The sequence below is a fragment of the Bombus terrestris genome, chromosome 7 (assembly GCF_910591885.1).
Source record: "Bombus terrestris chromosome 7, iyBomTerr1.2, whole genome shotgun sequence".
In the NCBI taxonomy this organism is placed as follows: Eukaryota; Metazoa; Arthropoda; class Insecta; order Hymenoptera; family Apidae; genus Bombus; species Bombus terrestris.
Genome location: NC_063275.1, coordinates 8,743,900 through 8,755,983, shown reverse-complemented (window position 1 = coordinate 8,755,983; position 12,084 = coordinate 8,743,900). Strand labels below are relative to the sequence as shown.

Below are 12,084 nucleotides of genomic sequence, written 5' to 3'. Positions count from 1 at the left end.
CTTTCTAAATATTATATACGTGTGTATAGTAAGAAGCCTATCACATAAATTCAATTACATCATTATAAACAGCTAATATTTTCTCTAAAATTCATCTCTGATAAAAACAAGAAGTTTATGTTCTTCACAACACTTCAAAACCAACAAAATTACTATTTTTCCATCCTATACAGTAAAACATATTTATAAATTCCATATAATTCCTAAAACGTCAAGGCAAGAACCTTACTGTTTTGCTACAAAATTTGAGATGTATCTTTAATATTTCAGTATTTAATCAACTTTCTCCCTTATACCTTCTAAATTAATAAAATATTAAAAACTAATAAACTATTAATCATGGTCTAATTTTTTCCCCGAGTGTATCGTGTTTTATTATTTCAAATTTAAATTCAAATACCTTATTGCCTCTTAGCGTGTCTAGCACTCTAATTGTGACAACCGATAAAATGTACGTTTAACACGACATTCTTTTTGCATTTCTTATTCTGAATGACAATATTATTATATTATATTATACATACTAAAACATAGAATTGAATTACGATTCTTTCGTTTCTTAGTTTTAAATCAGTGAAAACCAAAACAAATAAAAATGTTCACACCATCAGTATTTCTCTAACATCGCCACTGGAGCACAAAGAGTACAATAAATTTAAAAAATATTGAAGTGGTCACCACTTCTACGAAAACTCTACATCTGGTCTTTTTAGTTTTCTCAAGCGCTGAAGCCATCGACAGCATATAGACAAAAGACTAGCATGAAGGCAGACCATAAACAGTAGACAGGCGGCGTTGGCTTCGGGGTTTTTCAGTTATAAGATAACACTGCTAGCGCGCGGATCTGGACCAGTTCAAATTGTATTCCTACTTATTATTACACTTCTCTATTAAATTAAATATATATATTTTGTACCTTACATTTTATCCACGCGTTTTTCTCTCTCTTTATACATATAATAACTTCAACAAAAAGCTTCCTTAGGAATCTAATTTTGGTGTTTATAAATTGATAAAAATTCGTTAAGAAGTAAGAAAAGTATCCGATCGATCAGCTACCTCTATACAGTAGCAAATTTAAAAGCGTAAATGTTTCTTGCCTGTGTGTGTGCTCCGTGGTAAAAGACTTATTGAAAGTTCTGATGGCATTACGTTCTCCCCCGTACGCACTAATGGTCAGCATTATTCACAAGAATACCACGTAACTGTATTCTCACGGTGCAGTAACTTCAATACCGCTATAACACGGCGCCGTTTGGTGCGGTGCGGTGTGGTGCGGCGCGGTGCTCGAAATAAAGAAGCACCGCGTGCACTGATGTCGCGACTCGGCATTGTAATGCAACGACCGCAATAACAGAAGCTGCAGAGCGCAATTTATGTTTATTGCTCATTTGTCCGGGCGCCGTTCGACCTATAAAATTTATCGGCACAGTCGGTGCCGTCGAGTCATGATGCTAGCAGCAACTCTAAGGATGATCACAATAGACAGAAATTTTTGCGAACTTTTATTCACGCGACGATGCGTGAATATTCGCGAATGATGAAACAAATGAATTCTTACAGACAGGCATACGCCCGAATCATTCTTTAAAAACAAAAATCGTTATACTTATGTTGGGTGACTCGAACAATTCATATGAATTGTAGATGAATAAGGAAGCTACATATTTCAATACACTTATTTGTTTATCTAGTAGGATATTCGCATCTTCTTCTAGAATTTTTCTATGTAACTTAATTAATTTCTCTCTATAATCTTTTTACCGATTCTCATATAGTACAATATATGTATATACTGTGCGTTAGTTTATATTTATATTTTGCCTTTCACGACATTCTTGATCTTTAAGATTGAACTTCCCATTTCCAAACTTAACAAGTAAGTAACAATTACATTAACAAATAAAAAATAATTTCTAAGCAATTCTATTAAATAATTTTTTCTTTTTCAGGAGAAGGAAATCATTATACATATATAGAAAAAATAGTCTATCTTTTTTTATATCTTTGAAATATTGAACTAATGAAACTTTTTCATTATAGAACATGAAAAGATCGATTTGTAAGTTATATATGTATATGTGAATTGCATATGCGATCATTAATTTTCATCTGCTTAAAAATCGATTTGTAAGTTATATATGTATATGTGAATTTGATATGCGTTCATTAATTTTCATCTGCTTCGGCATATTCAATCATCATCTCTAAAACATCGTTCTATCGAATTCTTCGGTTTATTATTGTTCATATTAAGGATATAATAAAATGTTTCCAATATATGTACTACATATTCGAAAATCATTGAATAATATACAGGTGATGCAATAAATACGTTTACAATTATAATAATAGAATGTTCCTATTGGCATTCTATACTCATAAATATAATTTCTGTAAATGGAACATTTAGTCTGTCACTTAATTTTATCGAACTAGAATTATATGTAACATTGATTGATAAAAAATTAATATACAAAATATTGAAAAAACTTTAACAATATTCGACTCTCATTATACTCTCATTTCATTTATATTATTTCAATTACATGACACACTAATAACAATTTTTGTTTAAATATAAAATAAAATATTAATTTTATTGACAAAGTTCAATGATATAATTTTTATCAATATGAGGTTTATTATAAAAGGAAACTTTTATTCATGATTTAAATATCAAAAGACAGTTTTAAAACATAGTTCTAAAACTAAGACAGTTCTGTTGAAAATAAACTAAAAATATAAATAAGCTAGTATAAAAAAATAGATATGTAAATGAAGTTTATTATAAAAGGAAACTTTTATTCATGATTTAAATATTAAAAGACAGTTCTAAAACATAGTTCTAAAACTACGACAGTTCTATTGAAAATAAACTAAAAATATAAATAAGCTAGTATAAAAAATAAATATGTAAATGAAATTTATCATAAAAGGAAACTTTTATTCATGATTTAAATATCAAAAGACAGTTCTAAAATATAGTTCTAAAACTAAGACAGTTCTATTGAAAATAAACTAAGAATATAAATAAGCTAGTATAAAAAAATAGATATGTAAATATATAATATATATTTTCATGCGCTATAATCATCCACTGTTTAGGACTAATGATCGCCAGTAGGTAATACCGTTTCTTAAACCGTCGACCATGAATTAATGCTCAGTAAATGTCGATGTTGTTACGAAGCTTGCTAATTGAATCATTAAATACACGTATCATTATCTTACTCTTCTATCTTATCTCTTCCATCTTTCCATCACAAGAGAAAAAGAAGAAGATAGGGGAAATTTCGCATATTTTCTCGTTGGATTCCGCCATGCAATTTACTAAAGTGATTCCTTGCCGATAACTGGAAAATCATTCGCTTGTAAGATGTTATAGGCGCTATTGAATTATAGGATTTATAAGTTAGGATAATCAGAAGTCAGCCGTATCGATCATTCTCTGCTATAAATTAAACTTCTTGCTTTGAAACAAAAAGGTATTGATTCTTAATTTTGGTTTTGATGTTTGAGAACGAAGGATTCTGTTCGCTTTATACCGCGACTGATGGATTTTGTTTATAATTTCACCATTTTGTTTTACTACATATGACACTAGTCGAAATAGTTGCAAAATTCTGTTAATTTATTTTATTCATTAACTTAAAGTTAATTTTTATCACAGTATTATGGTTGATGCAATAAAATCGTTCATAGTAGTACTAACAATTTTTTAATTGTTGCTTCTAATTATACTATGATTAAAAATTTGTCTTATACTTCATCGAAAATAACTAATTATACGAACAAATACTATGTGTTTTTAAAAATTGAATTCAATAATTGCGTATTTATTAGTATACATATCTTATTATATAAATCTTTGAATGTGTGTGTATATATATATATATATATAATGTTCAAAGATTTCATTTTAATTATTGTCAATTATCCTTTGCTATGGTCTTTATTTTAAAAAAACCTATCACCTAAGAGAATTGCTTATACGCATATTTTCAATGTCCGTAGTATTCATGAAAAAATTAATGCAGACATATAACTTGTACTTTATATTTCGATGAACTCTATATTACTTACGTACTTTTATGTACTTTATATTCATTTTTGTTTAAATTATATCACTCTATAATATGTTCAAGCTTATTTTAAACATCTGTAATTTTATAGTTATGCAATAATTTTTTAATTATATATTAATATATGTGACAAAAATTCCAATGATGAAACACATCAATATATCACATTATATATATTAGTATCTCTCAAATATACGATTTCATATGTATCACACAATACAGATGATACATACAATAGAATTTTTCTATCAACTTAAAAGATCAAGGTGGGCCAGTTTCATTGAAACTTGAATTGAAGTCAGATAATCGATAGTTTTAGATCGATGGTTAATATAAACAACAGTTTATTTACATTAATCATACGCTAAAAATATACTATATTGCAGGTTTTAAATAGCGATAAATTTTGAGAATACTAATTTATTTGTTATTAAAAGTCTTGTACAAATATACAGCAATGTAATTGTTACGCCACGAGGCTTAACACAGGCTGTATTTTCTAACCGTCACTCGCGGCCCTACAATGTCTCAGTCAGATCGTCTTATCTGACCGCCGGATCACATACAATGTATCGACGAGCGCATAGCTGTCGCCAAGCAGCGAGTTCTCGAAACGTCGAATTTGGTCCGTTACGTTTTCCACGCAAGAACAGACATACGTGATCATAGGCGCGAACGGTGGCGTGACCTAAGTATAGTGGGGGTCGTCTTAAAGATGAGACAAAGAAATCATCCAAAGTCGATCAGTTCCTTGTGACGCATCGAACGTTACACATTGAGCCAAACATTCGCTTATTCTATTAAGTATCATATCGTGCTACGTCCACCAAGAGATTAAGCTCAATTGTAAGAGCCTTGCTCTATATTGTATACATCTATATTATCTGCGTGCGATAAGGTTGTTAATTGTTGATATCTTTTCAATCGTGTAGACTAATTGTTGGAAATATACATTATTATAATTCTGTGACTCTCAGTGTTATACCGCATCAACCACCCCGATTATCCTAACCGAAATACGGGGATCGAACTATTCGTGGTGTCGATTATTCTAATCGTAACGGGAATTTACGACTCTCGTTGACGCGTATTCTAACGACCGCGTCTCCCCGCGATAGCTCGATTTTTACATGGTCCTTCGAGCCGGTTTCAGTGTCAAGTGAAGAGTGCACGCCAGAGACACCCACTACAATACAGTGCCACGTGAATCCAATACAACCAGCAGCGGAAGCGTTACCACCCCAGCGAGGTCAGTAACGTTAAGGGTCGGCACATTTGAAGAGGTATAATTCGGTGGTTGAAACGCAACCACACATCCTCCTACCGCAAGGTGGACAATCGCCAACAGAAGTAAGTCCAAACGATTTCACTATCAATTACATAAAAAACAATGGCAACCGGAGACGAGCTCGCCAACTTGCGTCGTCGCCGGGGCTACTGTAGCGCCCAGTTTACACGCCTCGCAAAAAAACTGGAAGACATCGAACAATCAGGCTGTCCGGACGAGATCGACTTGCTTCAAATTAAAGAACGTCTAGAAACCTTCGAGAAGGAAATCCGTGCATTACAACACCAGATCGTAACTTTAGACGAGGGAGAGATCGCGCGCGGCAGTGAGCTAGCGGAAGAATACGAAAGGCTGCAACGCCGAGTAGCCAAACAATTAATCAATACACGACGAAGTACGCCGTCACAGTCGACAAGCGGCGAATCAGCCGTCGGCCGCGAGTCCGCGTCGCTCAAACTACCGGAGGTTCGCATACCTACATTTGATGGCGCCTTCGAAGATTGGCAGTCGTTTCACGATGCCTTCTCATCAGCGATAGATAGAAATGAAAATTTAGCACCGGTTCAGAAATTTCATCATCTCCGAACAGCCCTGACTGGCTGGGCCGCGCGAAGCATACAGTCATTACCCATCACCGACGCAAATTACGCAATCGCCATGGACGCTCTTAGGGAAAAATTCGACTGCCACCGTCAGATCTGCATGCGTCACTGGGATTTGCTTTTCGACTATCCCAAAATAACTAAAGAAACACCCGAAGCTATAGACGATCTTATCGAGACAGTCAAAGTACATCTCCAAGCGTTAGAAAGACTCGGGGACCCAGTCACGTCAAACGCCATTCTCATAAAGCTTGTCACGTCGAAGTTACCCTCAGCCGTTGTTCGCGAATGGCAACATACCCTACCGGACAAGAAATTGCCGCCATATACGCATTTAGTAGATTTTCTAAAAATACGGACTCATCGACCCCACTCCCTTTTGAACCATTGCAACACGACTTGTTAGTCACAGCGCAGGTCAACATCTTGAATAATGAAATTCAACCAGTTCGTTGTAGAGCTCTGCTAGATACCGGCTCTAGCATGAGCTTTATCACCGAAAGGCTCGTTAACTCATTAAAACTCAATCAACAGAAATGTTCGGTCCCAATCGGAGCACTCAACACGTTATCGACGACCTCGAAACGCTACATCACGGTCACGATCACCTCTATTGACGGCACATACGAACGCAACTTGACGTTTCTGATCATACCGACTATCGCGTCTTGGGTCCCAAACCAACCCGTAGATCGCTCAACGATACAGATACCTAGGAATCTCCAATTAGCCGATCCAAGATTCCATAGACCTGCTCCGATCGAAATATTGTTGAGCGCCGGACCAACACTAGCATCACTCTGTGTCGGCCAACTTGATATCAGTCAAGCAAACGGGCCCGACTTGCGTCTGCAAAAGACGAGATTCGGATGGGTCATCGGGGGGAGCCCAACCTCACAATCATTAGCATACGCATTTCACACCTCCACGACGGCTTTACAGGCGGACCTCGCCCGTTTTTGGGAAATCGACGAGGGACCGCCCACCGCACGAATTTCGGAATCGGAACGACAGTGCGAGGAGCACTTTCGAAATCACGTTCAACGCAATAACGAAGGGCGATACGTTGTCGCTCTCCCATTCAACGAAACAACTCCTCCGCTTGGATCTTCGAAAGCCATGGCAATGAAGCGACTCACTTCCCTCTGCCGTCGATTCCAACGAGACAAACAATTCGAAGCCGACTATCACGCCGTAATACAAGAATACTTGGAATTAGGACATATGACGAAGATCACCACGGACCACTGCACGGACGACGGATATTTTCTGCCACATCACGGCGTGATCAAAGAATCCAGCCAGACTACAAAACTCCGAGTTGTGTTTGACGGATCTGCACCAACCACCACCGGAGTTTCATTAAACAACGTACTTCATACGGGACCGAAACTACAAGACGACATATTTCTTATCCTTTTAAGATTTCGTTTTCATCAGTATGTCATTACAGGCGATGTCGAAAAGATGTATCGACAATTTCTTGTGCGTCCAGAGGATCGGAAATTCCAACAAATCTTGTGGCGCAACTCGGACGGAGAAGTGGACATCTATCAACTTAACACAGTGACATTCGGGCTGTCAGCGGCCCCCTATCTAGCCATTCGGTGCCTCAAACAACTGGCAGACGACGAGGGACATCGATACCCACGAGCAGCGATGGTCTTACAGCGAGACTTCTACGTCGACGATGTTCTCACAGGAGCCGATACAAAGAACGAGGCACAAATACTGAGAACGGAGCTCATAGAATTGCTTAAACTAGCCGGCTTAAACATCCGAAAATGGGCAGCGAACGACCGGGAACTGCTACGAGGACTTTCCGAGCAGGACATAAACGATAAGCTGCTACTAGGCGAATCGCAAACTTTCAAAACTCTGGGTGTTGTTTGGAATTCCTTTGACGATTCGATCCTATATTCCGTCAAAATCAATCCTACCGCCTCTCGAATTACGAAGAGAACAATCAGCTCCGAAATTGCCAAGATCTACGACCCTCTTGGATTACTGGCACCAGTGATCGTTCGCGCTAAGATGTTGCTCCAACGACTTTGGATTTTAAAACTTGACTGGGACGAATCTCTTCCGGCTGACGTACACACAGAATGGAGCAAATATTATTCACAGCTACCTTTGCTAAATAACGTGAAGTTTCCACGTAAAACTATAATCAAGACTGCAGCGGAAATCGAATTACACGGATTCTGCGACGCCAGCGAAAGGGCGTATGGGGCATGCGTCTACCTTCGCACCATCGCTCCGGATGGTCATGTTTGGACACGACTCCTCACTGCAAGGTCAAAGGTGGCTCCACTCAAATCACAAACCATTCCAAGGCTGGAACTGAGTGGAGCACTTCTTCTCGCATCATTGGCCACTACAGTCCTTCAAGCGTTACCAAGCAACATTTCTCAGACCGTTTACTGGACTGATTCTACAATCGTTCTACACTGGATTAATACCTCACACGCTGAAAACCTTCGTCGCCAATCGTGTGACAGAGATTCAACAAAAGACTCACACCTCAGATTGGCGCCACATTCCCACTACCGATAACCCTGCCGATCTCATATCTCGAGGCCAATCACCCCAAGACTTCCTGCGATCTACCATTTGGCAACATGGACCAGAATGGCTCCAACAACCTGAAAAATACTGGCCGTCGTGGAACCCAGTACCATTAGTTGAAATACCAGAGCAAAAGAAGGCAACATGTCTGTCCGTGACTCCGCCTGACCACAGTCTACTGGAGAGATATTCTTCTTGGCCCAAGCTGATAAGAATTGCCGCTCGTTGCCTCAGATGGAGGCAAAAACAGGATCGGGGGGGGGGACCTCTAACCACACATGATTTAACCGATGCGCATAACAAATTGGTCAAATTGTTACAACTCTGTTATTTTCCAGATGAAATACGTACTCTCCGCACAGATCGAAATGCTGCAGTGAAGGGGAAGCTGCAACGACTCAATCCATTTCTGGACAAGGACGAGATATTGCGAGTCGGAGGCCGACTCAGTCATTCACCAATGCCCTTCACTCAAAAACACCCAATCATTCTACCCAAATCCTCAGTTACAGCACTCATAATCAAGCATGAACACCTCCTAAATCTCCACTCTGGAACTCAAGCTACCTTATATGCCCTAAGGAGATCTTACTGGCCTATCGACGGCCGTAGTCAAGTTTGGAGCACGCTGAAGAAGTGCGTACGTTGCTGCCGAGCCAATCCACCTCCAGTAGAGTACGTAATGGGCGACCTTCCAGCTGCACGGATAACGAAATCTCGTCCATTTACTAATGTCGGAATCGATTATTGCGGACCGTTCTACATCAAGGAACGAAAGGATCGCAACCGACGAAAAATCAAGGTATATGTAGCAATCTTCGTATGCCTTGCAGTTAAAGCAGTCCACCTTGAGCTGGTCACCGATCTCACTAGCGAGGCCTTCATTGCTGCTCTGCGAAGATTCATCGCTCGCCGAGGATTCTGTGTAACAATTTATTCTGACAACGGCACCAACTTCGTTGGCGCCAACAATGAATTACGAGAGCTCCGAAACCTCCTGCAGTTCGACGATCATAAGGTAAAGATTCAGTCCTTTTTAGCTGATCGACGAATCGAATGGCACTTCATTCCTCACAACTCACCTCACTTCGGCGGACTGTGGGAGGCTGCGGTGAAGTCCTTCAAACGATATCTCAGACGTGTCGCAGGTAACGAGCTCTTAACATACGAAAATTTGAACACACTGATCATTGAAATCGAGTCTATCCTCAACTCCCGTCCTCTGACTCCAATATCATCTGACCCAAACGATCTTCTTGTCCTTACTCCCCGTCACTTCCTCATCGGAGATGCACTAACAAGCTTTCGAGAACGAGATTTCCGGGACACTCCATCCAATCGTCTCTCCAGCTGGCAACATATTCAAAGGGTCAAACAACATTTCTCGCGCCGCTGGCATCGAGAATACCTGAACGAGCTGAACATCCGAAATAAATGGAGCAAGGGCAGTCACGACATCCGAGTAGGCACCGTAGTAGTCCTCAGGGAGGATAACGTACCATCCATGCAATGGCCTTTGGGCCGCGTGATCAAGGTCCATCCAGGAGTCGACGGAATCATACGGACCGCCACCGTGCAGACGGCAACAACTACCCTGGATCGTGGCGTCAAAAGACTGGTCCCCTTACCCATTCACCCAGATCCAGACGAGTCCGACCACCCACACGGAGCGAAGGAGATTCGCCAGCGACGCACCTGACTCCACACCATATCATTTGATCGGTACCCTCTCAACGGGGGGAGGATGTTACGCCACGAGGCTTAACACAGGCTGTATTTTCTAACCGTCACTCGCGGCCCTACAATGTCTCAGTCAGATCGTCTTATCTGACCGCCGGATCACATACAATGTATCGACGAGCGCATAGCTGTCGCCAAGCAGCGAGTTCTCGAAACGTCGAATTTGGTCCGTTACGTTTTCCACGCAAGAACAGACATACGTGATCATAGGCGCGAACGGTGGCGTGACCTAAGTATAGTGGGGGTCGTCTTAAAGATGAGACAAAGAAATCATCCAAAGTCGATCAGTTCCTTGTGACGCATCGAACGTTACACATTGAGCCAAACATTCGCTTATTCTATTAAGTATCATATCGTGCTATGTCCACCAAGAGATTAAGCTCAATTTTAAGAGCCTTGCTCTATATTGTATACATCTTCTATATTATCTGCGTGCGATAAGGTTGTTAATTGTTGATATCTTTTCAATCGTGTAGACTAATTGTTGGAAATATACATTATTATAATTCTGTGACTCTCAGTGTTATACCGCATCAACCACCCCGATTATCCTAACCGAAATACGGGGATCGAACTATTTGTGGTGTCGATTATTCTAATCGTAACGGGAATTTACGACTCTCGTTGACGCGTCTCCCCGCGATAGCTCGATTTTTACAGTAATAATGAAAAATACTGTTTTCGGAGTAACGATTAGATTGTGGATTTTTGCGCGAATTCATAAAGAATGGACTCTAAGAATGAATTTGTTTCATTCTGTAAGTATCGTAATTCATTTTAAATATCTTATATATTTTTGCATATCATGTATACTCTGCGCATTTCTGCACACTTAAGGGGGGGGGGGGGGGCTAAGGTTAATTCGTACAAAATAAGGCATGTTTTGTGAATTATTTGTGACGATACAGTTAAAATCTCTTTATTAAAACCAAGAGTACATTAAAATATGACATTCGAAGAATATTGTATAAAATTTTCACGGAGAAATATTACAAAATACGGCAATGACAGCAATTATTCGGACGAGTCGATTTTGCGGCTGATTTTCCCTTCAAAGTGTTCCAAAAAAGTGAAAAATTGAAATTTCGAAAAACCCTCTCAGCGTTATCCGGGGAAAACTGTTACCTAACGAATGAACTTTGATTTTTTGATTTCAGATGGTCCAGCACCAAGTTATGAGCAATTCTACTTTTTTCCGAGACACGTCCGAATAATTGCTGCCATTGCCGTATTTTTTAATATTTCTCCGTGAAAATTTTATACAATATTCTTCGAATGTCATACTTTAATGTACTATTAGTTTTAATAAAGAGATTTTAACTGGGTCATCACAAATAATTCACAAAAACATGCCTTATTTTGTACGAATTAACCTTAGCCCCCCCTTAAATTTCTCATAAATGTATAAAAATCCGTAATTTAATCATAACAGTCTGCACGTCGTCTACAAAGAACATTTATGTGCAGAATATTCAACACTCATGGTGTTAATATTGCCGTTTTATAAATTCTATAGTAAAATTAATCCATATAATAAACATAATTCATTAACAATGAACAACTTCATCTTTTTTTCTTCACCTCTACGTAATAGTTACAATTTTCCATTAACGAAAGAAAGAAAAAGACAGAAAAAGGAGACAAAATGCGAAAAACAGGAAGGCATAAAAAAAGAAAACTTGATCGAGCATAAAGGTTGATTGGACAGCATGGCGGTGTCTGGTCAACGAACAGGCCGAACAAGACGGAGAAAGTGGGACGATGAAAGTGCGACGAAACGGGTGGACTGACATTGTCTGTG

General features: G+C 39.0%; 2 protein-coding genes across 3 annotated transcripts in view; one reads left to right on the top strand and one right to left on the bottom strand.

The window, feature by feature from the left end:
• The window catches only part of LOC100645261 (tyrosine kinase receptor Cad96Ca), a 70,416-nt gene that overhangs the window by 37,715 nt on the left and 20,617 nt on the right, over window positions 1-12,084 (bottom strand). The gene's annotated exons all lie outside the window — the stretch shown is intronic.
• LOC125385392 lies at window positions 5,716-9,326 on the top strand. Its single transcript, XM_048407190.1, has 2 exons — window positions 5,716-6,392; window positions 6,510-9,326. Exons 1-2 carry the CDS (start codon window positions 6,264-6,266, stop codon window positions 8,529-8,531), a joined length of 2,151 nt encoding a protein of 716 aa, XP_048263147.1. The 5' UTR covers window positions 5,716-6,263; the 3' UTR covers window positions 8,532-9,326.